At 44.0% G+C, this 27,504-nt stretch overlaps 1 protein-coding gene across 1 annotated transcript; it reads left to right on the top strand.

The window, feature by feature from the left end:
- RAB7A (RAB7A, member RAS oncogene family) lies at window positions 1-27,504 on the top strand. Its single transcript, XM_006130878.4, has 6 exons — window positions 1-134; window positions 18,529-18,589; window positions 20,408-20,534; window positions 24,334-24,552; window positions 25,666-25,794; window positions 26,566-27,504. Exons 2-6 carry the CDS (start codon window positions 18,537-18,539, stop codon window positions 26,659-26,661), a joined length of 624 nt encoding a protein of 207 aa, XP_006130940.1. The 5' UTR covers window positions 1-134; window positions 18,529-18,536; the 3' UTR covers window positions 26,662-27,504.

The following is a 27,504-nucleotide window of genomic DNA, read 5'->3' as shown; positions in this document are numbered from 1 at the left end:
TCCCGTGACCGGAAGCTGGCGCGGGATAGGCGGAAGTGAAAGCAGGGAGGCTGTTTGGCCCCATTAAAGCGGAGTCGAAGGCAGCAGAGGAGGTAGCGAGGCTTGGAGCTCGTGTCGCGGGGCTGCTGAGCGCGGTGAGTGGCAGGCTTGGCCATGTGGGGCTCTCTCCTTCCCTGGGCTGGGTTGTGGCCTGCTGCTCCCCTGGCGGCTCGGGACTTGGGCGGGGGCGAAGGGGGGGGAAGGGTCTGTGGCTTGGCGGAGGTAGCGGGCACTCGCCGGGGTCTGCGTGGTGGGCAGCTGCTTGGTGGGGGCGGAGAACGTAGGCCCGGCGCTGCGAAGGAGGCTGCCCGGCGGGCGGCAGCTGCTCTCGCAAGTGCCCTGAGGCTGGGGGAGGGAGGAAAAGGCAGCCGGCTCCACCCTAGTCCCCCTGAGGAGGGGGAGGTAGTAGATCCCGGTGTCTGGGACTAAAGCGAGAGGAGGGGCTCTAGGAGGAGGTGGCAGCGGGGCTCCTCCCTTGTTGGAGTAGGAGGGGGAGCGGCTCTGTGAGGAGGGGCCTCTTCTTTCCAGTTGCGGGGACTAAATGGGGTGGGGAGGAGGCGTTGATGGACCCGGAAAATTGTTCCTTTGTGTCTTATCCTGTGCCAGAGAATGGGGCTCTTCCTTGTTAGTGGGATTTGCATCATTGAGAGCTCACTGAGTTAGGGAGGCATTGTGTGTAAGGATTGGGATGGGTTTAAGATTTTTCTTTCCTCCTGCCCTCATCTATATGTAACAATGATGCTTTCATAATGCTTCAGAGTAGCTAGTAAAAGCTGATGTTTTGAATATAAAGCTTTCCTGGTCGATGTGGATGTTTTCTTCTAAGGAAGAGGCCATTCCTTCAGCCTCTCTAGTTGCCTGTAGTCAGGTGCATTGACCTGATATGAAAATCAGTAAGAGCTCAAGTAGAAATGATAAAGTTTCTGATGGAGATTTGTCACCCACCTTTTGTGCTTGGGTTTATGCAAACTCTGAAGAATGGGGGTGGGTGGGGGGGGGGGAGAACAGCTAGAGGCTAGGAATATCCCTAAGTTTTTTTTTTTTTCAGAAAAAACTACTATAATTTGAAATATTATTCAGTGGATATAATTAACTTACTAGCAGACTGCACTTAGTCCAGTTAATAACAGGATAACATAGGCAACTGAAAAGACTGGCAGTTATTGCGCAAGTAACTTCTTTGCATGCATAAGGACTGAGTCAGTGGGAAGAATTAAATTTGATGCTAAGATGCTGTAGGCTGTAATCAGCTCTTATGCCTTTAAAAAGGCTAACCATTGCTATTCTGATTAATTAAAAAGCTAAGTTAAGGAGGGATTTCAATATTTTTCTAACTGCTAGCAGAGGTGATGTATTGGTTTAGCTGTATTTTAAAATAGTTCTGATTATACTGACTTCTTACAACCTTGAGGTAAGACATAAACTTGAGTCATAGGCCAAGTTTAATTTTGTCTTTCATGATTCTTCAAAAACTTGTCCTGGTGGAACAGAGCTGCTAAACCTATGAAGGACTGCATGGGCAAACATGTAAATAAACACAAGGTTTTACAAATTCCTCCCAGACAAGCAGGAAGTTCAATGCTAAGATCTGTTTTGTCGCTAACAATTTGGAACATAGGTAACAAATAGTAGCAGTCCACTACTACACCACTCACTACTACACAACTCTTCTGTGCTATGCAAATTGCAAGTCAACATCTTACACCTGATAATATAGATGGGGATTATGAAGTACGTGACCCAGCTTGCTCTACTAGAGTTAGCTGACTTCATTTGTCTGGTTATGGCTTTAACTTGGAATGCCTGTTTGCCACTAAGACCACTAGCATTTAATAAAATAAAAAAAGTCCTGCAGCACCTGAGACTAACAGATGGTATTATGCACTTTTGTGGGCATATCCAAAGCTCATACCATCTGCAGCACCTTAGATAAATAAAAAAAAAACCAATAGTCCTACTTTTTTGTTAAACTTTCAGTTACAGACTGAAGTATTTGATAAAACAGTTTCTTGGCTAATATTCTCCAGGCAGCCATATTGAAGTGCAACTCTTTTATAATCTGGAATGAAGTTTGTTTAAAGTAGGTAGACTACTGTGTTCACTGTTTTTTAAATCTGTGGTTCTATGCCATGCCCTCAGTCAGGAAAAACTCTCATTCTGTCTTTCCCTTGTGACTTCAGCAGCTGACTAAACACATGACTTGCTATCCACAAACTAATAATACTTTGTCTAGATTTGGTGGATCAAGTTCAGAATTCAAAGGGTCTTCATTATGACTTATTTCCTAATGTAATAAATTCTTAGGCATTCAAAGTGTAATCTCAAACTTCTCTTCTACATGTGCTGTTATATTCTAGTACAGAAAGTACAAGATTGGGTTAAACTGTAATTACCAAAATAAGCAGAACTGCTTTCAAGAAGCCCTACAGCAGTACAGTTTTCTCCACTAATCTGCTGCAGAATCTAGTATCTAAAAACCTTCCTAAATTATCAGCTAGGTCAGGAAATGCTTCTCAGACTCAATATAACTGTTTTTGTTTCTAGAGAACTAATCTACAAAGATGCTTAAGGCGGGACAATAGATATTGTAAAGCATGGCTTAAAACACTTGAACTCTAATATAATTGGGCACATTGAGACTGCTCTGAAATACAATTCTAACTAGCTTCTCCATAGCTTTCTTTTTTGGTAAGTCAAAGTGGCTTCTGTTGCTTAAGCCTATTTGCTTTTGGACTGCACTCAAATGTCCAAGGAGAAGAGTGGTTTTGGACTCTGAACTTCAGTAGCAGAACTTATAAGAGTTTCATGCTGTTTGAGATTTACCTGTCAGCAGAATAAATTTATGGGCAAAACATGACTTTGGGGAAGTCCTTTCTTATTCGAAACTATAAGACTGTGCCTCTGTTTTGGGGAAGAGGGGAGTTTTCTAGGGAGAGCTGAACAGTGACTGCAGAATATTTGTAGATAGTTTCACTGCATGGCATTAAAAACATATTACCCCTGGAGTGGTATAAAAATCCCATTATATAGGGAGCATATAAGATTGCCCACTTCACTACTGTTAAGGCAGTTGATTTGACAATCCCAAATCATTTCAAAGTAGGTGGCCTACAGAGCCTGATCTAAAACAAAAGATTAAGGAACATGGCAAAGGATGCCACCATACTACATGAGAGAATTACTGATCCTCCAGAATGGTAGTGGATTGCTGTGTAGCAGGATGTCAAACTTCAGCCTGTAGTCAAAAGCCCAATCTCTGTAAAATATACACTATTTTAAGAAGGCTGTTCTGGAATCCACTTTGTTAAACTGCACATCTTTAACAAACATACCTTAAGAAAACAGGCCTGGTCAAGATCTTAAAAGTCCAGCATAGCCGTGGCCAACATAGCTGGGTAGGAGGTGGAGAATATGCTGACGTTACATACAGAGTAGCCATAGGTCAGTGGAGACATTTTAGCTAACTGCTTCTGTTGGGGGGAGACTGTCATTTTTTTCAATGATAGGGTAAACTGAAGGGGTTTTTCCAAACTAGATGGACTATTCTGTAGTAAAAGCAGTCTTTATACTGTAATGTACAATATAGACTTTATCCTAAATAAGGCTGTCTACTTCAGGCTTTATTGGCAAAATTTGGCATCTTATCAATGGGTCACATTACCAGTGGCAGAATTGTTTTAAAAAAAAATCTCAGGGCTGTGACTTGCAGAAAGTAACTCTTCCCACCTCTCCCTAAAACACTTGCTTTCATTATGCAGCCAAAGTAGGAAACGTCAAGAGACAAGAGAGGAGGAAGCGTGGTGCAATCACTGGTATAGTGGTAGCTTAGGTACAAGATTTTGAACTTGCATGATTGACAGAAGCCATAGTGCATAAATGGCAGTGCACAATAGACAACATAGTATGTGTTTCAGTGGTAGTACTAATTTTCAGGCATTGACTTCAGTTAAACTATGCCCTAATCTGGCTGTCTGGAGGAAAATCTTTGAGGAACAGGCCCTTTACATGTGAATATGCTACATGTAAAACATTCTGATTTCTAGTCTAAACACAACACTGTATTCTTAATCACTGGCTACTAGCTTTGGTCTTCTAAAACAATGGTCTGTCTTATCTGCCTCTCATCAGACTAAATTTAATTTTCCACTTTTTAAGAACAGGGCTCATGAAGTGTTAAATTAGTCCTGTTGATAAGCTACTACTAGCATGTAGCAAAATGCTGCCATATGACATCTTTAAAACAGTTGGAAGCATGACTTATTAGTAGGGCTGTTAACTGTTTACACAGATATACCTGTAACCACAAAGTCCACTGTTGCATGTCCATACATGGGGGCAGGCTTTTAAGCTGGCTCTCCTTGGGCACTGATTCCTGCCTGCTGCCCCAGTGTGCGGCGGGGGGGGAGAGGGAAATGGCAGCTCCAGTACACACAGGGAGCTGGCTTGCATGTACCAGTCCCTGTCTGCACCCCCCCACACTGCTGTCTCTATCAGAGGCAGAAGCATGGGGGTGGTGGCTCTACTGGAGCCAGTGCTCAAGCCACCAGCACTGGCTCCTCCACCTTCTCTCTCCCCGCGCCCCCCCCCCCCCCCCCGCCGCCTCTGATACAGAGGCAGCAAGAGGGAGTGCATAGTCATAGGATTAACAGACAAGCCCAGGCTTATCAATTAGCCTGTGATCAGTTACACAATTAACATCTCTATTTATTAGACCTGCAAACAAGTGCATTTCAAAACCTAGTCAAGACAGCATGCTTGTACATTAATGCAATATGCTGCTTAGAAAATAGAGTGTAGGGATATCGTTCATCATGGTAGGTTTTTTCCTTTCCTGATCTCTAATTCAGACACCTGTTTTTTTTGTGCTTTCTTGAGCAAGCAGCTCTTAAGGTTCAATTTGTTGCTGCATTTTCTGCTCAGTAAAGATCTGACTTGGTGATGTCATTGTTGCTGTTAGCTTGGTGTTCCTGTGAGACTGCTCCATCGCTTTGACCGCCTGGAATGAAGTTCCATGCATGAGGCAAGGTGTTTCTCAAATAGTGCTTGTGTGTGTGTGTGTGTGTGTGTGTATATATATACACACACATACACACACTCTCTCTCTCTCAGTGATGGTAAGGAAAGGCTTGTCAAGGTAAGAGAAGTACTAGTTTATAGCTAATGTCATGACCTTGGGTTTTGTCCCTGGAGAACCTATTCTTAGGGAGCACTAGCTATTAGTATAACGAACTTCATCAATGCAGCTTTCAAGTGAGACAAGTACAGTAAATCTAGTACAAAACTGCAACATATATCCCTCCTATGAGCTGTTGGGCTTGGTAAAAGCATGAATATTTTTTGCTTGTGCATTTACATCAAGGGCTTTTTCATGTTGATTACCTAACTCTTTATGGCAACAAATTGTCTCGGACAGTTGTCGTCATAGCAGTTGAGTTTCTGTGTCTTACTGCAACATTGCCAGTAGCTAAAGACCAATTTTTTGAGTAACAGGGCCTCACCACAGATAATGGAGGCATAAGACACAGGTCCAGAAGATGAAACTGGTACATATCTCACTTCACACTTTCAGCTGCCTGTCTTCAGCCTCTTGCACTGCAACAGGGAGTCAGCTCTGCTAGCGGCATGTCCCCACATTATGGCATTGATATTTGAAAGTTTTCAGGTTCTTGCAAATGTTTGACCCAGGCTTAGTCATCTGAGTCCTAGGAGAATCCATAACTCTCTGCTCAGGGGATCCTCGGAGTGACTAATTCAACATTTTTTGTAGCTATACTTGTAGCTTTCTCTAGGATTTGATGCATGCACACTATTTCATTCCCTATTAATAGTAATAGCTGAAATTCCTCTTGATTTGAGGAGCATACGTATTTTTGCATTGCTGACAAATAGTGGCTGTGTTTCTCCCAGAAAAATCAGCAGCTCAACAAACTGGGAGTGTAGATTTCAGCCGGTCGCTCAGTGCACCCCATTCACTGGTGCATGTGTGGTGTAGGATGGCGAGTAGCTCTCGCCACAGTTTGTTGAGCCCTGATTATCAGTATCTGTTGTACAGGTTCTTAGATATAGTTAATAACATGTCTTTGTACTGTTTAAAGAAGAAAACCAAATATGAAGAGAAGTGGCTAGCTATTTGTTCTTAGATAAGAACAAGATGCCTTCTGTTATGGCTGGGTCTCAATCAAGTCCCATTTAACTAAATATTATGCCTCCCCTAGCTCTGGCTTAATACTACAGTAATTCCCCTTGTTCAAGTGACTAAGAGCAGGACTTCTGTAGAACACACATGAAATACAGCAAGGGTAGACAAAATTTAATGTGCTGTCTACATCCGATGTTATCAGTTTGTGAAGTAAGACTCCAAAGTAGAGGAAACTAAAGGAAAATACTCACTAGTAAATTATACACTTGTTTCTAGACAGACTCCTCTCCTGTAATTTTTTTTGGAGGGGGGGGGCAATATGGTGAGTGACTTAAAGGTAACATGAGGAGTCAGTGCCCAGACCTGTCAGTGTTCATCGCTGGTGGGTCTGAGCACTTTATTTGCTTTGGGAACAATGATCAGATCTTCGTAATGTCTGCCTTGTAATGTCTTTGAGGCTTTCTTGGAAAGCCTTTGGAGACTTCTCTGCCCTTGAACAGTCCAAATATATAAACTCATGGGCCTGAGTCAAACTGGGCGTGAGGGGGAATAACTCTTCTTCCTCCCTGCCACCACCTTGTGCAGTCAGGTTTCACTACTCTAGTTCTCCAGTCATCTATGGTTGAATGCTACTCTTAAGATAGACAACTCATGTGTGTCATGAGGAGGCCCAAATGGGTGTTACTGTGCTTGCTATTTGTAGCCTAGAGGTTAAATAGAACTTTCCTCTGTAATACTTCCACTGTTAAAGTACTATGAAGTGAAGCAATCAAGAGGCTACACTTTGCAACACACGTTGAACACTGAACTCCCAATTCTCTCTGGAGTCAGCCCTCAACTCAAACTTTCCTACAGTTAACCTCTTCTAGCGGAAACTCATTTTGACATGAATAAAATGTCAGGTGGTGAGTAGGGACGTTAAATTGTGATTAATCAGGTAATCAAATAGTTGATGGAATTTCTACAATGACTCAACTAATTTAAAAGGTGGGATGCCTGCTACCCCTGCTGTGGCTATGTAGTTTAAATGTAGTAGGAGCTGGGTGCACAGCAGCCAGGTTCTTACTACACTTAAGTCAGAACTGCAGCAGTCAGGGATCCAGTGTGTGTGGGGACTGCTTCAGTCACTGCTCGTGCCAGGTCTCATGCTGCACTTCTGCCTTTCAAGTATAAGCCACCAGACTCTTACTACCTTTAAGTGGCAGAGGTACAGTGCCTCTACACCACCCCACCCCCCACAACCATGGAGGTGGCACTGAGGGGAAACCAGCTTTTAAGATGGCTTTCCCAGCTCCTGCTCTCTCCTCCCCTGCTGCCTTGATATAAAGGCAGCAGGGGGAGATATGCAAGCAGAGTGCCCAATAAGCCTAGGCTTATCGTGTAGTCTACTTTGACTACTTTTACATCCCTAGTGGTGAGTACTAATGTCTTGTGTAGGGTAAGCAAGAGGGTTAAAATAGGTATGGTTCTGCAGCCTTACCTAATCTAGAAAGGAATGGGGGATTATCCTATTTTATATGGTAGTAATAAATAGTAGTGTAAGCAAGACCCAGTGGTTCTCCAGTTCTCAGGGTACATCTCAGATCCATCCTTGAGAATAGATAAGGGCTCAATTCTGAAGTTAATTTAGTGTTTGGTCTTGATTCAGTCACCTTTGGGGCTTGTCCATCTGAGGAAGTAATACTACTAGATCAAGCTAAAGTATGTAGTTAAACAGTTTAACCTTCATAATTCCCACATAGGTGCTTATTCCAGTATGAGTGACTGTTTTGTCTGTGGGGAAGAAGCTAAACCCAAGAAGGCCACCCTTGTATTGCAATAAGTGACCACATGGGATTTATACTGGTAAATCTTCCTGCGTAGAGAACACCATTTACAGTAACCCTGCCTCAGAGCCTTGTCTCCTGGGATCCAGAAATGCCATCTTGTAGGAAGCTGTTCCCTCAAGTACTAGGGAGAAGAGTTTTGTACAATACCCATTGAAGCAAAGAAGGTATTGGGGGGAGGGGGGGAGAAATGGAAGATTTCACTGGTATTTGATCTCATTCAGTATTCTGGGGGAGGACTAAGGAGCAGGAGGAAAATGTCGCCAGCATGGCAGTATACTGTGAAAGGACACTGCTGGTGAGGAAGCTGATGTTAGGAAATTTAGGTTTAAACGGGTCCTTTTGGGGATCAAGGATAGGGATGGGGATAAAATAGGGGAAGTTCATGACTCTTCAGAAGGAGCAATTTCATAGGCTTGGTTTTTAATACCAAAGGATCACAGTCAAGAACTTTGTGGGTATCAGGCAAGGCTGACTTAATAGCACTTGCTTCCACAAGGAGTTTCAGGTGATTAAACCTGCTGAGCCCACACATGATGCTGTAATCTCAGGCTGTGCAACAGCCTGAGCCAAGCACTGTTCCTATGGACACCAAAGAGAGGGAGCGATGGGAGTAGGGGAAAACACTGCCAGGAGGAAACAAATGTAGTCAGCAGTCTGACTCGACATATAGAAACAAATCTCCTGACCAATGGACACCTGCCTACATTAGCCTGTAAATGGGAGTTTTACCTTTTTAGCAAGACATCAGATTACATATTTAGTTTCTTGGGTGGACAAATCACTAGTCAATTTCACTTCTCATTTCAGTATTGCAGTTTTTATAGAATCTCCAGATTTCTCCTGTTTGCAAACACTTCTATTGAACTTGAACCTCAAGATCTGATTTTTAGATTAATGTCCCTCAGACTGCCAGATGCGCATACGCTTTCACTTGTCCACAATCCATATGGTTAAGATTTTTGTCTTGGTTATTTTAATAGGTCACAGGCTATAAGCTTGTTTATTGCCTGACTTATCAACAAATTTTATTAAAAACTGGGGAGGGGGGGCTGATGGGGATGATGGATAAAGCCCAGGCAGAAGGAGGATTAGAACATGAGTCCCACAGTGTATAGGGAAGGGGATCCAGCATCTTCCATTCAGTGGCTAGGCATAAAAATTCATTTTCTGAATTGCACAATCTCTGGCCTCTGACACTTATTCTTAATCCTCAATTTTTAAACATTTGTTACTCAGTAGTACAGCATTGTTTGACTCTGAAATAACATTAACATATTTGTGCTCAGTTAAAGTTAACCCAGCCAAGCTATACTTGAAGGGTAGCAGAAGATAAAATTGAGGCATTGTATAACTTTGGTTCTAAATCTTTCACAACTTTGGAAACTCGACTAAGCATCTCAGAAGTTGAGAGGCCCCCCTCAGACACAAATTTTGCCCAGGCAAGTGGCAGTGTGAACCTTTTGACTGTAAAGGAAGACATGTGCTTCTTCCAACAACACACCCGCTGCTTGTAGGGGGTGGAAATATTTGTCATATTTGACAGTGGAACTGTCTTCATACTGCCAAACTTCTAGTGACATGGCCATGTCACTAAAAGCTGTGCAGTGTAGATAAAGCTTAACTAATCTCAGGCTCTGTCCTCCAAATCTGTAAACTTCAAATCCTAGGTGTCACTTACAGGGCTCTGATCTCCTAGCTGATTAATCCATAGGCTTCACCTTGAGGCCTCTTAGGCCACAGCTTCAGTCCCCCCATGCAGCTCTTTTAATCTTTGCATGTCTTGACCTTCTTAAACTGTAGTTTCTCCAAAATGTTTTGCTTCTGAAGTGGATCTTAAAGTCAGTGTATATGCAGGGCTACTTTATCTACTTAACATCTCAGTTAATCTGATAGACCTGACTAGTAGACTGTCAGGCTGAAGAAGTGGGCTGTGCCCACACAAGCTCATGATACCATCTACATGTTTTTAGTCTATAAAGTGCTGCCAGATCTTTTGTTTAAGTTTATCCTGTAGAGTAACTCAGCTACTCCCTGAGGCTATTTATGGACAGTGGATGACAACTGACACTCTTCTCCCAAGGTGGCTTTTTGATTGCTTTGTCCTCTTGCTCTCTAGTCTTCCAGCCCAGCAAAGCAGTCTTGCAACTCCTGGCACCTGGAAGTAAGCCATTGTACTGTTCTCCTGGGGGTGTAAGTTGCTTTCCTGCTTGCTTTCTCCTGTGTTCCCTGTCCTCCCTCCCCAATTAAGCTAGCTTAATGTGTTTGTACAGGAAAGTCTCAATATGTAACTTTAATATTTGTATATTGGTATTGTATAGCAGTTCCATTTATGATTTTGCAAGTACCAATGTTTGTATACAATTATTTACCATCTCTCAGAACTATCGAAACAGTATAGTGAATCAAGCCCCTTCCTGGTAAAGCAGGAACATTTTAAAGTAAATGTGAATACTCCATGCCCCCCTCTCCCCAAGGAACTTGCTAGCTACTTGCAAGTAATCCCCCTGGGACCCTTGAAAAAGCTAAGATTTAGCATGTTGCATTGCATCTTTTCTGGCTATTGAGTCAACATAGCACCCTCTAGTTAATAAATAAACCCTCCCACTAACATGTCTTGCTTACCAGCATTTCAAGATGTCTGGAAACTGATTCTAAACCACCTGAAGATTGCAGAGTAGTTTTTAATCATCTCTCCCCAAAAAAGTACACTGATCACATTGATCAGTCAGTTTCTCACAGGTCAACTAGTGCTAGCTGCTCATTTGCATCCCTGAGTGTCTAATCCTGAGGTGTCTAATCTGAACAAGATGTTGGCTGCTCTCTATTTTCAGTCTTCTCCTTAGGCTGACTATTTCTTCTTTTGGGACTGGTTCTCCCACTCATTGGGATCTGGAAGCGCACTAAAGGGAACAAGATGGATGGGTAGCAGTGTTGATGATCTCTGAAATACTCAGTTAAAATGTGGCCCATAGGTTTAAGTTAAGGTTCTTTAACTTTTGGTGACACTTCATCAATCTCCTGCAAATATGCTTGATATCTTTTTCTACTTCTCATCAAGGGGTCTATTCAAGTCCTAATTGGTTTCAATAGGACTTAGTGTCCTTGTCACAGTTCACTTAAAATGCTATTAATATGCCTATAATTTGGGAGAATTTATCATGCATCTGATCGTAGCACTAACAGATCTGATGGGAAGATACCATCTATTTGCCTAGTAGAGGCTAGGGGTGTAATCTATTAACCAGTGGCCCAGTCTGGAGCAGCTCTCTGCCCATGAGATCTTGTTACATGCTGTTAAACAACATAAACAGTTTAACTGACTAAACTGGATTTTTCACCTCTAGTGGAGGCATCCTCTGAGGTGCAGAGGAAGGTAGTGAGCTCATCCAGGATGGAACTAGGTTCTTGTTTGTCTTAAAGTAGTATATTTCAAAGACACTGGAGGCTATTTTCTCATCTCTTGGCTGTTCCCAGCAAGGTAGTTTTTGTCTAAAACAACTGTTTGGATGGTGAAGTGTTCCTTAAATTATAGGGAAACAGTACTTGATTTTTAAGGAGCACTTCACCATCCAAACAGATATTAACTAACTTCAATGTGAACAACTCAAACCTCCTAAAGAAATGTTCATCTTTACAGTACTTATGCAATTCTAATGGCGCACTTGATCTCCCTTATGGGACAGGTAACTTCTAATGATGATGCCTGAAGGGTACTTACAGATCAATGGAAGGTATTTCCTTAACATGCTAGCAAGAAGTATTTTGATTTGTGGACCTCTAGACCATGTTCTCAAGGTAGCCTATAATCCACTTAATAGGACTGCATGCACAGGTGACTCAGATCTCTGGCCAAGCAAACATTCCTTGACCCTAATGTCTGAGTTACAGCCTTGCTTATTCTGTTGACTAATATTTAACTGAGATGCCAATCAGCTGCATCAATCATATCACCACAATCTGCTCATTCACTTAGATTTCTTGTGTTAAACTCTACTTATGGCATAAACTAGATTGGTCATAAAGGATCGTGTTCATCCCAAAAGCATGGGTCAGGTTAGCTGTTAATGTTTAACAAGCAACTAGTTAATTCAGCCACTAAATTGCTTCATCTCAAACTCCTCTGGTTCACACAAACCACCTAACATGATTGAATCCTGCCACAATGTGTGGAGGTCAAGATTGTTCATTTCACACTGGATATCAGAACTAGATTTGATGGTAGCTGTTTTTTGAACAGCTGAACTTCAGATGTAATGTTGTTCACCAAAGGCCTCAATTTGCAATGAGTGGCATGTGTTGAACCTACATTGGACTTGACTTCTGACAGCACACCTCAGAATAGAAAAGGGCGCTTCAGTTAACCCATCAACTTGAAATATTAAATTCATGAGCAGCTGCAGTCTCAGCTACCTGCTTACACAGATTTCTTGCTAAAAATGTCTGTTTACAATATTTCATGGAAGGTGACCAGGCCTCTGGATAACTTGTCTCTTCTAGAACGCAGTAGTAGGAAACTGCATCATGTAATGTGACTGAACACTGCTTCAGTACCATGGGTGTCCAGTTAACTTAAACACTGATACAGAATAAAAGATACTAATGACAATTTTTTTGTGCAAAATGTCTAACACATTTCTTGAAGTGATACTCAAGCTAAACAAAACCACCTGAAGATTGTAATGTGACATGATGGGGCTGAGGGGGTAGGCTAAGGTGTTTTCCATACCATTACTCCTGGAATGGAGGAGTTGCAACACAACCTCACATGTATTGCTTACTGAAATGCTAACTTCTAATAACATGGCATGATTCTCAGTTACTCTGCTACTGGGAATCTGTTTGGTCAAAGATACCATAGTATTCCCCTACATGAGCAGAGGTGTTTGCCCTGTTAGCCTTGCTGATATGGCCAAGATTAGGGATGTGAATGACTAGTCAATTACCCATAAGCATTGGCTTATTGGATAGTAGTCAACCAGGGTGTCAACTGTGTTCTAGCATATAACCCACAGGTTATGCAAAGTTTGACCAAACCCCTCCTCCCTCCCTCCCTCCCTGCCTCTTCTCTTTCCCACTCCTCTCTTCTCCCCCCCCCCCCCCCACCCCACCCCCGGCTCTACTTGTCTGCATGTTATACATGGTTTGTTTGGCGCTTTTTTTACTGAAAGTACAGGAAGACCTGACTGACCTGATAAAAGCAGCATATTTTAATTGGAGGCAGTGATGTTAAAATTAAGTTAGAATTTTACTGTGCAACTAGTAAAATATATGGTAAAACCATCCTCACATTGTCATAAAATACATGAGTTAATTCATTCTGATTGCTGCTGGCGCTGATTCTAGTATTCTCCTCAGCTTCTGAGTTTTCAAGACTTTCATCATAGTTGCTGTCTCGAAACACCTCCATTAAATCCATAACCAAGGCTAGATGAGCTTCAGTGACAGTTGACATCTGGTACCAAATCAGACTATCTGTCATAGTTGGATTCAGAGCTAGAAGAGTCAGTCGGGAAGAATTTCACATTTATGGAACCCAATGTGAATAGTAGCTGGTCTTATTTTGTCCCAAGCAGCCAAAACCTATTTGCATGTAAGTTGCACAGTGCTGTTGACCTGCCAGAGTGAGTGTTCCCCATTTGTCCTCCAGTTGTCCCATTCCTCTCAGATGAAGCATTTGAATGGGTGGCTGACAGTCACATCAAATAGCTGCAACTTGCAGGTCAGTCCACCTGGAATTGAGGATATGTGCACACACGGCATTTGTTTCTGAACTGAAACTTCTTTGTGGGTGGCCAAGAAATCTAAAACCAGTAAGATCTAGGATTAAAACCACCTTTTTGGTACACAAACAGCTGTCTGGCCATGTCTTTGTAACATCTGTGTTCATCCAGCCCTTTCTGTTGAAAGCCTCTTCCCTAGAATGACATTAGTAACTTTTCCAGAAACTACCTCTTTCAGGAGTCTGATTTTTATCTTGTGTACCCCAGGCTTCATCTCACTTCAATAATTCACTTCTAGAATTAGACACAACCAATTGAATATAAACATTGTGCTTTTCAGTCCTAAACTAGAGCCGTATAAAGAAGTCTGTATGAATTCTACTTGTACTGACTTCTAGTGCTCATTATGTAGCATGTAGTAAAACCAGGCAAATGCCTAGATGAGTTAATGTATTACTCTGGAAGACCTCTGCATACCCATACCCTTGGTTGAGAATCCCTGGTCTGGGGAGATATAGCCTCTTCCCAGTAGTACAAGGCAGAATCATCACAGTGTACATTTACACCTTAGACTACTATAAGGATTATTGATGGTTTTGAGGGACTGGCCTGTCTTTCTGCATGTGTCCATCCAATTGATGATCAAATAACTTGGCCTCTCAAAATAACTTTCACTTATGGGGTGTCTTTAAACAAAGTTAAAACAGCTGTTGGATAGTTCCATAGCAGTCAAACTCATCCTATGAGTTCTGATTTTTTTTTTTCAAGAGATGCCAATGATACAACTTCACGTGAATTGGCTAGCCAGGCAAGGAACAGTGGCGTTCTGGTTTGAGGGAGCACTAGAAAACACTACAGAAATCAGTATGGCTTTTAGTAGTCTGGGAGGAGGGGGAACTTCCTGAGGCTTTTCCAGCATTCAAGACTTTTTGTTTAGACTACCACTAGGTAGATTTGAGCAGAAATGAATGTTGCTGTCTGTCTTGGGCTTAGTCTACACCATTTCCCAGTTATTTGGCCATGGAACCCTTTTCAACTTTTCAGAATGTCAAGGAACCCCCTAGGTTTGTAAAGCAAAAAAGGGAACCCACCAATGGATGAAAATCATTCCTCCCCCTTTGAGGGCCCCCTCCTCTCCATCACTTGCTATAACCACCCCTTATACACTCTCACTGGGTTGAGACAGGAGGTGCAGGCTCTGGGGTGGGAATGAGGGATTTGGGTGTGGAAAGGAGTTAAGTGCAAGCTCTGGGAGGGAATTTGGATGCAGGAGAAGGGGATGTTGGCTCAGAGGTGGCTCTAGGCTGCGGAGTGTTGGGCTCAGGTGGATGGTTGGGGTGCTGAACAAGTCACAGGCTTGTGGATGTGAGGGTGTGGGAGTTCAGGTTGAATAGGAGAGGGGCAAGGAGGCTGTGAGTATGATGGGCTCAGGACACTCTTATGATGTGTGGATGATGCAGGAATGTTGTGGCAGAAGACTGAGGATGTGGGGATGCAGGAGTTTAGGGATGTAAGAGGCTCAGGACAGGGTTCCAATGTATGATCAGCTCAGACTTGGGGTCAGGTGGTGCAGGAGTGTTATGATGCTGCAGTGAGATGGGGATTTGGCCCCAATTGGGAGCATGTTGGCCAGGCTTCATTTTTAAATGCTAAAACCTTTTGAGTCGACACTGTCTTTGAGAGGGGCGGGGAACCTGTTTTGAGCCAAGGGTCATGGGGCCACACAAGTGAGATACAAAAAAACCTCCAAATCCCCCAAGCCTCACTAATGTGGTCCCAACTGTGCTGGTGGGGGGGCAGGGTGCTAGTTGGGGCTGGGGAGAGGGTGCTGCTGGGTGGCAGGATGCTGGCACGGGGCAGGATGCTGAGGTCAGGGACATGGTCTAGCAGGGTCTGGGGACAGGGTCCTGCAGTGGATGGTAGGGTGAGTGGCAGGAGTGGTGGGGACCAGGTCCTGGGGTGGGTGGCAGGCTGCTGGGGCCAGGGACAGCATGCTGCTGGGTGCTGGGGACAGTGCTGGTGGGGGCAGAGGACAGGGTACTCATGGGGGGGAGGAAGGAAGGGAGGGTCTAGACAGGGGCAGCTGGGACCAGTACCTGGCAATCTTGCAGCACCTCTGGGTTCCAGGAAGTGGGCTATAGAATAGTAAAGAAACCAATAAGAATTTGAGGTTAATTGACTATTCAATTAACCAATATTTAACATCCCTACTCTAGAACAAACATGAATTGTGGCCTAAGCAAGGGGGGGAGAGACTAAGGAGAAGCAGGCACAGTTGGGAGTGGATGTCAAGCTCAGCTGTACAATCTCCTGTTTGTATACCAGAGCAGCTCCTCCAGTCACTGTAGAAATTACAAAGCAGATCTGTAACCCAATAAATAACAGCTCTACCTGCTCTGAACAATAAATGAAGCACAGGAATTTTGATCAGTGCAATTGTCACTACTCTTCCTTTCCTGCTCCCCTGAGCTGCTTGTAGTAGTGTCAGTAATGCACTGATCAACACCAAACTTGGCCCAAAAGGCTTCAGTGCACAGGTCACTGACCACATGTGAACTTGGATGGGTTCCCTATGGCTTAGCAATAGCTGTTTAAAAGCTGTCTATTCATGTTTACAAATAAATGGCCCAGCTGCTCAGGCACATGCAGCAATGAGTGCAGTCTTTAAAGAATGGACACTGGCTTAATGCCCAGGTCAGAATATAGCAGGACTATATCCCTTCACAGTGTGCTCAGTGATAAAAGTTTCTGCATGTAAACAAATTAAGATGTGCCGCCTCTGACAGATCCCTCTTGCAAAGCTGCAAAATTTGGTGTTGCTGATCTGTAATACTCCGAGTCCTGAAAATCCACAGATCTATGCTTTATATCCACATTCCTGGATGTAGATGCAGATATAAAGCTTGTCTATGCAGAGCTGTATTCAGCGCACACTTCAGGCTGCTGTAGATAGTGTTTAAATGGGAACACTGTAGAATTTGCTACTAAAATAGTATCCCTGTTTAGGCTATGCTGGAAGGCTCAGTCCCTTAAAGTGCCCAAATAACTGTAGTTAGACATTTAACAGTTTTTTTGCAAAGCAGTCAGCCACTTTTTCTAGTCTGCTGCACCTATTGATTTCCATTGCTTAGTGCCCTGGCATGTACCATAGTGATTTCTATTCCAGTCGAAAACATGTGACACACCCTTCCAGGAATGGTATTGGTAAAGCTCTCTATCCTGGTTCTCTTTCTGTTCGATGTCATCCTCTCCCTTACTCTAGACCATGTAACACTTCTCTAAATCCTGCTAATCTGTACTGTTTGCTTTCACAATGAGACATGGCAGAGACAAGTAGCCCAATGACACCAGTTAGAGGAGGGCTTCATTAGCTAAGCTCTGCACTATCCCTTCCTGTCTGCTCGCTCACAGCCATTGCTAGATATGGATGCTCTAACTTCCAGTTTATGGGAATGCTGCAACTTTACTGTGGCTCCAAAAGGCAACTATTGCAGAACTTGCTCTGGGGTATGATCTGTCACTGCCTAGATGGACAAAGTAAACAAGCTTAGCTAAATGCCTCTGAAGTCAGGGGAGTCATTTTGTGCTAGTGTCTAGAACAGCCTTATAAAATGTAGCAAGCTGTTGCTCAGTCTACAATCTGCTTGCCCCTGTATGTCAAACTTGGTATACAGGGCAAGCAAAGTATTAAACCAATGCATAACTTGGTCAGCCAAGTACTAATTGTACTCTAAAACTTCAATGCAGAAGTCTGATTGCATTAAAACTTTCAAGCACACAGGATGGATTCCCTCTAATGCAGGGATGGGCAATTTTCACGAATTTTCAGGGGGGAGGAAGGGCATTTCATGAGTCTCAGTACATGGTCACAGAATGGCTCCAGGCCCCTCCCCAGAAAGGGCAAGGCTGGAGAATTAGTGTGAATGTGCCACAGACTGTTCTCACAAACATGGGAGGTTGCCTGTGTGTGCTGGCTACTAGATTTGAGAAGCCACACACGGTCTCTAAGATGGGGAAAGCTATCCTGAACTGCAGAGATGGGGTATATGGGGGGGGGGGGGGGAAGAGTGTGAATACTGAAGTCTTAAACAGGGCACTGTCTCAAGACAGGCTGTTCCCTCTGAGTTACAATCTGAAGCATGGTTGGTAAGTAGCAGCTCCATTGCCTCCCTGCTCTTGAACCCTTGATCTGGAGAGATGGTGTACAGAGGTTGGACATTCTGACTTCAGCATGCAGTCCTTCTCTCCCCACTCTGCACAGCTAGCAGGAGTGTTCTGGAAGTAGCTGGGCTGCAGGACTGAGCAAGGCAGGGGAAAGGGGAGGAGGAAGCAGCTGAACACAGGCTGCTGTCTCTATTCATGCTCTGTTAATCAGCTGGGTGGGCCTGAGACATGCTTGGCAGGCCAGATTTTTTGTGTTTAAACCCACCCTGCTCTAATACTTAAACTAAGGATATTAAGTATCAAGTAACTCACTAATCGAATAGTCAATGCATTTTTGCATCCCCTGTTCAATAGGGCAGCATTTCAAAGGGGCAGTTCCCCATGAAGCCCAGGATCAGCTGGGGATTGACTCTGTGTAGTGCTGCCCCTTTGAAGTCTTTCCCCTCCACATGCACACCCCCCCTGATAGAGGTGGCAGGGGAGGGGAAAGGAGAGAAGTGACTAGTGGACTAGGCCTTAACACTTCTAATTTAAACAGCTGCAGGACTTCTGAGCTGTTAACCTGGAATGGTAACTGACTTCATTATAGGTGATGAAGTGATTGCATACAATGTGAGAAACTAATCTTTCTTTTCAGTTTGAAAGATGACTTCTAGGAAGAAAGTGTTGCTGAAAGTCATCATCCTTGGAGACTCTGGGTAAGTGGAGGAGCCTTTTATTAACTTCATGTAAACAATTTGTGTCCAATTGAAGTCCTATAATGTGGCTCGCAAATGCTTATGTGAGACTCTCAGTGGTAGTGTCCATCTTACTCCAATACTTCTGATGTTTAGGTTGTAGAAAGCAGCTGACTACTATGCTGCCTTTGACTTTACAAACACTTGACTGCCCCTTGTTCTGAGGTCCCTGTTTGTTTCCCTCCTCCCCACCCCCCCCCCACCCCCCCCGAGGCTCAAGTCTCATGCCGCACTGAAGCTTGACGAGAGATGAGGAGTTCTCTCGATTATGGCACGGCAGACAAGAGGTGCCCCCCCCTGCAATTCAGTATCTACCAATACTTCCAGTCCTTACTGCAGGAGCTTTGGCAATATTGTAACTAAACTTGGTAAACTCCAGGGCAAAAATGCAGATCTTCTAAATCTGCATTCTGAAGTCTGATTCCCAGGAAGTCACCTAAAGCATTTATCTTTTTAAAAATAACTATTAAATATTCCATGCTAGGTACTCAGTTTGGCTTAAGAGTTGTGATTTGGTAGCTACATTCAAGTGATATCTTGAGCAAGGCTGTGAAACTTTTTAGATTGCTGTTAATGAAGCAAACACTTGCTTTTTGTTCCTGGATATACTGCACAAACAGTAACTTGATCCCAACTCATCAGAGAAACAAATTAGTTATACTACAGCATCCAACAAGCTGCTGATCAGAGGGCAGCCTTGAGGCCGTGCATATGACATCTAAACTGGTATCTCTTGGAGAATCTCCACTTCCTTATACGAAGTATAAGGTCTTATGTCTCCACTGGACATGAAAGAGTTGTCTGGCTACTCTAGAAATACCACTGAAACTGCCTCATTCATAGATGTTGGATTCCATTAGCTATCTTCACTAGTTGAGGCACAAGTCCCTTCATAGCCTGCAAAAACTTTAGGTGTTAGAGCAGTACAGCTAACTTCTGTGGCAAGCCAGCCCCTTGTCTGAAGATCTAAATTGTGTTTGGAGTCCCTTGGGTGCCATCTCAGCACCCAGTGTGCTTCCCTCTGAGGACTAGAATCTTCAAACTGGTACAAGCTCCTGGGAGGAGAGGGGGGCCAAAACATGCAACAAGCCTTATTTGGGGAGTGGCTTGGGACTGCCTGGGCCAACGCTGCTGATAGAGAACCCTCCCAGTCCTCTGGGATGAGGGAAAGCTGCCTTGCCCTAGCTGCAGTCTGCTAGACTTCCTGTAGCTCTCTCTGCTGCTGGTCTGGCCTGGACACCTGACTGGCCACAACCCTGCATTTCCCTCCTAAGATGCCCTTGTGCAGAGATGGGGGGAGGGTAAGGTGTTCCAGCAAGGAGCCCTGGTCTAAATCAAGAAGTTCTCTGGGGATGGGAGCCAATGAAGCCCTGCTGCTTTTCTAAGCACTAGCTGCTACTCACCCTAATGCATTTTTGTCCCTATTAGTCTTCCTCACTGGGGAGGAAATATGCAAACTTCTCAAAGCAACACTTCCAAAAGTATTACCCTCCTTTCCTACTCAGAATCCAAGGGTCTAGCTGAGCTTACATAGCTCCCAGACTATCTTGCAACCTGAGTACCCCTCTGGTCCAGGAGCTTCATAGTCACTTCTCCCATCCTGAATAATACAAGTGTCTTCTAAAATAACCAAATGCCTGATCAGTGAGCTGGACAACACTTTAGAGTGAAGGCCTTGGTGCCTTAATCATATTGGAGGGGAAACACTTGGACTGAATCTGCCAGGGTCTCAATGCTGTCTGCAGACAGTACTGCTTGATTACCCTTTTTTCCTTACAGGGTGGGGAAGACATCACTCATGAACCAGTATGTGAACAAGAAATTCAGTAACCAGTATAAAGCTACAATAGGAGCAGACTTCCTGACAAAGGAGGTGATGGTGGATGACAGACTAGTCACAATGCAGGTAAGGGTAGCAACTGAGCTGCCTTTTAAAATATTTTTCTGCCTTGAGAGGCTTTCACTCAGATCAAGTGCTTAGGACTGCAGAAGTACACACACTCATGCTAAATGTAAGCAGCTAAGGTAACCCCTCTGTGCTCCTCTTCATAGCAATGCGATGTCCTGTATGTGGGCTCAGGACTGAATTAACTGCAGGTGACCCATAGCCATAATAATCATACAAATCTCTACTGGCTCCTTAGCTAAATGAGGCATTTGCCACCTCTTGGCCATCCACTTTTAACCACCAGAGTCTCATTTAGGGTGAAGTGTGTTTTTTTTTTTTTTTTTTTTATTTAAAAAAAAAAGGCAAAAGTAGAGCCTCAAGCTGTGGCCATGGCTCTGGAGAGTTCTGAAGGCAGACGGTAGCCCAGGGGTGGCCAACCAGTTAGACACACAGAGCTAAAGTGCACTACTATCCATAAAAGCCCCCCCAGCCAGGCACCCCCAGGTCCCTCCCATTCTAACCCAATGCCTGGATCTCACTCGAGTTGCAACTGGCACAGCCGCACATTTCTTCCTCGGAGCTGAGGCATGCGCACAAAGCAGGTATGCGGCTCTGAATGACCCATAACCCTGAGCCGCATTTCTGTGATCAGAGCCACATGTGGCTCAAGCCACAGGTTGGCCACCCCTGCTGTAGCCAGTCAAAATAGGACTTATTTATTCCTCTTCCTTCCCCCCCCCCCCCCCCCCCCAACGCACTCTGCCTAGCTTAAGGAAGACAATATCCTTGGTGATCTAAGAACTCTAGTGCAGGCTACTATTACCACTTTATTCAAATGAGGAGTGTCCTACTGAATGAATCCTCCTTTTGTGGGAGGAGGAGGAAGAAGGCAGAGTGCGTGATGGAGCCAGGCATGGAGGAATTGCTGCTTTGTTTAGACTGCAGAGTAGTCATGTACCAAAGTCTAACCATCAGCTAGTAAGGCCCTAAAGTAAGTTAGGGAGACTTGTTCAACAGTTCCAGACAAAATGGTTTTCCATCCTGTCGGCCTAATATTAGTGCTTAGTTGCTAAGCTAGAACACTGCCATGATCAGTGGTTGGTCATGGCATGTTTTGTTTAGGAATTGTTCGTTCGTTTCTTTCTTAACCTAGAACCAATGGTGCACAAGCTCTTCCATTCACTCTCCTGTGTACCATTAACAGAATCGCTCTGCACCTCCTCCAGTACCTCAGTTGGCTTGGAGGGTCCCACAGGATTGGGGACAGTCAGATTGGAAGTAGTCTTTCCCTCCCCTGGTCAAGGCTGATTCCCCACTATGGCACGATGAATGCAGAAGTGGGGGCTTGCAAAAGTACCTCAAACCTTCTCTCCAGGCTCTGGTGTAAAGCTTCCCCCAAAATCCTAAACCTAGATTTTTGGAGATAAAAATCCACTGCCACAAAGTGGTTTTAAACCCACAAACAGGGATGGACACTTGAAACCAACCACAGGGCACCCCAAGCTCTTTTCACCAAAGAGCTTAAATATAAACTGCAGTCTGGGGCTGCTATCCCCTAGTAAGAGGCATGCAGATCCCACAAATTTTTTTTATTAACCTTGTATTGGTTCAGTTCCATGTCCTGGAAAAAAATCTCTCCACCATACTCCTGTTACAGGCATAATGACTAGATGGAAAAGTCACCAATTAATATACTCATGGGCATGGCTCGCCAAGCGGCAGCGAGCCCCGCTTGCCAGCCACGCAGTTTCGTGCCATTCTGCACCAGCACAGATCATTCTGTGCCAGCTCTTCCGGGTCATAATCTACTCTCCCCGGGCAAGTAGATTACATTACTTGTCAAGCCCTGCTCATGGGGGGGACTTCCATGGGCTAAACTTAGTTACAAAGGAGTGGAAAACCCACTTCTAAAGGCACAGACCTCAGATTCCCATTCCCAAACCATAAAACAAAACCTAATGGATTTATCTAGACTTTGCCCTACTTACAGATGGTGAGTTTTCTTGGAGAGGGACATGTCTGTTCCCTGCAGTATTTGGAGAGTCAACAGCCCCCAGAGACAAGGGGGGGGATGACCTCAAATTCCTTTGTCTGTTTGAAATCCTGATCTGCATTTCTTTTGGCTGAGCAGATAGTTAACCCCTTAGTCCCCAGGCTGCTGCCCAACCCTTAGGGTTATGACACCCCTGCTTCCCTATGGATCTGTCTTCATCTAGAGGCAGAGCAGGGGCTGAGGAAGGAGCCTGGCTGTAGGCAAAGCAGACTCTTCCCATTCCCTGAAGAACCTGGCCTTGGCTCTGCTCTGCCTCCTGTACCCCCCCCGTGGGTCCTGCCCCACATTTGTGGGGACCACTGACTTGTGCCCCCTCCCCAGGGAACTTCAGGAGTCAGTATGGTTCAAAAAAATCCACAGGGAAGTGGGTGAATAGAATACAGTTGGCTTAACTCTTACTGTCTGTCAGTATTCCTGATCACTGGGTACAGGAACAGAACTCCTAGGTCACTAGTGAAATCTCTGGTCCTGGCAACTAACCTGGATCATCAGTAGGATGAGGCAGTAACCCTTCCATCCTTGAGGCTACAAAATAAGCTGCTGAGGGAAACCCTTTCCAAGCATAGTCAACTAGGGCTTGGCTTGCCCTCTGAAGTATTAAGACCTATATCCCTCCATTTTCTTTTCTGATGCTCTTGTTATCCAGTCTGCTCAAATTCTAAAGAGCTCTAGTAGGGAAGTATCCATTGAAACTCTTATGTTCCACTGAGACACTCCAGGGTGTAGCCCTCTGGTATGAATGCTTGGCTGTGGCCAGCCTGTCCACCTAAACATCAAATGGGTTAAAGCACAGAACTGCCATCATGCTTGACGTCTCTTCTCCCTCCCCACGGGCACGGCCCCTCCTTTGCTGTTTATGGAGTAGAGCAAAACCTACAAAAGAGATTGAGACAAGACAGGGAGCAGACTTCCCAGAATTCATCTTAACAGAGCCTGCTACAAAACTGCAAGCTGGAAATTCAGCTCAGCTCAGAATACTCTCCTGTTTCCAGAAGAGCTAGAAGTTCTGATACTCAGATTTCTAGTCAGGCTCAATCTATTTCTAGTAAGGGGAAGGAATTGCATGGTGGAATATTGGTGCACAGAATTCCTGAGCAATTAGACTGTAGGGAAACAGCTCACTTCTAGAGTTCTCTGCTTGCTTTTGCTGATAGTCTATCTGCTTGCTCTACATGGTGACTCTTACAAAAGAGATACACGACCATTTTTAAAGAGCTGCTAGTCTCAATCTACTACCAAGTCTTCCTGAAAAGCTCTAGGGGACACTTACTTTATGAATGACTCAATAATGGTCAGATCTAGCCTGTGTGTGGCTGCCAACTCCTGTACCTTAGAACAGTGTGGTGTAGAATGCTTTTGAAAACCAGCATATGTATAATCTCTATTAGATCCCAAAAATCACTCAACATTTTTCTTAATATTGTTGTAAATTGAGACAGGATTCTGAAATTTGGTACAACTCAAACTGTAGTCTCTCCTCCTACAAGGAACCAGAGGCCTTTAGAAAAGTCCCTCTTGGCACAGAAGCTTATAGTAAGTTCTTAGTGTCTGAGGGGCGGGGAGGAGAGAGATGGGAGGGAGTATCCCTGATAACCAGTTCATGGCAGTGTTGAGAGAAACTGAGGACTGCATAATTCCAAGGAGCTTTGAATGATTAAATGTTCTGGGTACTACCATTTTTGAACAGTGACATATAATGTCTCAAAACCTGTCTGGGCTAGGCAACAACTTCTGAGCTAACCTGTCTCTCTGCTTTCTCTGCAGATATGGGATACAGCAGGACAGGAACGGTTTCAATCTCTTGGTGTGGCCTTCTACAGAGGAGCAGATTGCTGTGTGCTGGTTTTTGATGTGACTGCTCCAAATACATTTAAAACCCTAGACAGCTGGAGGGATGAGTTTCTTATTCAGGCCAGTCCAAGAGATCCTGAGAATTTCCCTTTTGTTGTGCTGGGAAACAAGATTGACCTAGAAAACAGACAAGTAAGTTGCACTGACCTCTCTAGAAAACTACTGAATCAAAGCTTATCAGGGAATTTTAAGAGGCTGCTCAATCCTGCCTAAAGAATCAGGGCAGTCTAAAAAAAGTTGCAGCTAACACCTTTAACCTGGGTCCTTGTGACAGGGAGCTACCCAACTGGCCTCTACAGAGGTGGACATTATGCCCCTTCTGAGGAAATGTGGGGTAGGGATATGAAGGACTAGTTGATTAGTCACTTCTCCTCCCCCTACCTCTATCAGAGGCAGCAAGGTGGGAGAATAGGGGGTACTTCAAAGCAGCGGCACAGAGCCTGGGATCAGTGGGGGAGTCCTGAGCTTTAGTGCTTTTGCCTTTGGAGTATAGCAAAAGCCCTATTATCTAATTGTTGATGCATTTTTTTGTATCAACTATTTGATTAGTCAGTTACCTGATACTTAACATCCTTAATGTGAGGTAGTGATTCAGGACATGCAGCACAGGTGCTAGTCAGTCTCTTGGCTGCTGTAAACCATCTAAGACTGCCTTGCTCCATGCAGTTCCTGGTCACCTCTAGCTTGGAGGAAACTTTGCTGCTCTGTCTTGTAATCTGGGTGGGGGAGACTGGTGTCCATTGTGACAGTGTTTGCAGCCTACTTCAAGGGGAGGATTGCTCTCCTTTCAGGATTGAAAGGGTGTGAGCATCCCCTTCTATTTACCCTCAAAGGGTTAATCGCTGTACTAAAACATCTGCATCAAACAGGTTTCCTAGAGTAGTTCTCATGCATGTTGCCCATGTAGTGAGAACATACACCTGATACTCTACTTCTGGAGGGGGGAAGACCGGGTTCATAGTTCTTGGTGAACTGATACTGAAGTACTGGGCAGTGGAGTTAAACTGCATTCTAGGCAGAGACTCTGATGCTTGCTACAGCTGTAACAAGTTTACTGTAGTTTGGGTTAAAGCCTACCATATAGGCCTTCAACCCAAGGCAGCAGCTTTGGCTGATCAAACTGAATGCTAGCTTTTTGTCTCAAGAGTGTTCTTACTCTTAAAACTTAAACCTACTTATCAACCAACACAGCACAGAGGGCCCTCTTCACAGAAAGGTGGTGATTCTTTTCTGTTCCCTGTACAGGTTACCACAAAACGAGCACAGGCTTGGTGCTACAGCAAAAACAACATCCCTTACTTCGAAACCAGTGCCAAGGAGGCCATTAACGTGGAACAAGCTTTCCAGACAATTGCACGAAATGCACTTAAACAGGTATGATGTGGTGACATGTCTAGTGCCTGTCCAGTCACAATTCTGCATGCAGAAGCCAAGCACTTCATGGGGCATTTAATTTATGCCATTTTCAAGATGTGCTGAATTTGACTTCAGTGCATCTGTATCTGCCCCTTCCAAAGATGGTGGCTAATGCTGACTCGGCACACTCAGGCTACGTCTAGACTGCAGGTTTATTTTGCAAGAAGCTTTTATCAGATCTTCCGCCAAAACTTCTTGCACAAGAGCGTGTCCAAGCTGCAAAAGCGCATCAAAGTGATGCGCTTTTGCAAAAGAGCGTCCAGACTGCATGGACGTGCTCTTGAAAGTAAGCTGTGATTGCTAGGCACAGAATGACCACTAGGGCACCTGTGCTTTTTCTTTCCACACACAACCTCTTCCCTGTCCATACCTTTTTGCAGAAGAGCTCTTTTGCAAAAAGGCATTCTTTCTCTGAAAATGAGGAAGACCTATGCCAAACACCCATGTAGTGTTTTTTGGGGGGGTGGTGCAAAAAAGCACTTGAGGAGGTATGGATGCTCAAGTTTTTTTTCAGAAACTTTCTGAAAACTATATATTGTAGACAGCCTGAGTGTAGAAGACATCAGAGATGATGTTCCCTCTTCAGGCAACTTCTCCCAAGAACAGTTGTCTTTCCAGAAACTCCCCCTGCAACTACCATATGTAATGCTCCACACTAAGCCCTTGCCTTCAGTCAGATGCATCTGAACATGGAGTAAAATCTATAACTAGTGACTTCTCTCCTTTTAGGAAACGGAGGTGGAGCTTTACAATGAATTCCCTGAACCCATCAAATTAGACAAGAATGACCGAGCAAAGGCCACTGCGGAGACCTGCAGCTGCTGAGATGGAGATGGAGGGGTTGAGCACAGTCCTTCACAAACCGATCACACTTAAGCCTTCAAACACACAGCCCCTCTTCTGTTTAAAAAAAACACAAAATAAACTCCCATCTCCAGCTGCCAAAATCCTCCCCGTCTACCATGAGCGACTGTAAGACCATTCCTCTACACAGAACTCATCCATGTCCCTACATCCTTTCTCATCACACCACTTCATGGTAACAGGCCTTTCTATTAGTTAAAATGGAAATTCTTATGTATGTTTGGAACTTAAGCTAATTTCAGGTGTCCAATGGAAAAACAGTTTACAGGTAATCTGTGTACAATTGATATACACTTTTAACTGTCTTGTGTTTCCCTTGTGAAGGCTGCAACTGGAAAGGCTGATTACCTGTAGTTCATTGCAAGCTCAGCACTCAGTCCAATTAGGTTGAGTTTTGTATGTATCTGTTAATGCTTGTTACTTTTAACTAATCAAATCTTTTTACAGTATCCATGTATTATGTAATGCTTCTTTAGGGAAAAATCTTATAGTACATGTTAATATATGCAACCAATTAAAATGTATAAATTAGTGTAAAATTCTTGAATTACATGTTTAAGTACTGAAACACAGATTCACTAAAAGTGAGGAGGACACTGAAATGCAGTGTGCTAGCAATGAAGGCCAGATATAGGCAGTATTCTGTACAGTAGAAGGAAGAAATTATGTAAGCCTTTTTATTGACTTTGAGCCAAAAATTCATCTCCTGGAAAATCTGTCTGGCTTCCTTTGTATCTAAATTTTCAGAGGATGATATGCATACTGGATTATTGGATTCAAAATTAAATACAGCTGTCAAACTCA

Source organism: Pelodiscus sinensis, chromosome 11 (assembly GCF_052426305.1).
Source record: "Pelodiscus sinensis isolate ZL-2025 chromosome 11, ASM5242630v1, whole genome shotgun sequence".
NCBI lineage: Eukaryota > Metazoa > Chordata > Testudines > Trionychidae > Pelodiscus > Pelodiscus sinensis.
The sequence above is the reverse complement of the archived record's forward strand: the minus strand, read 5'-3'. Positions and strand labels throughout refer to the sequence as shown.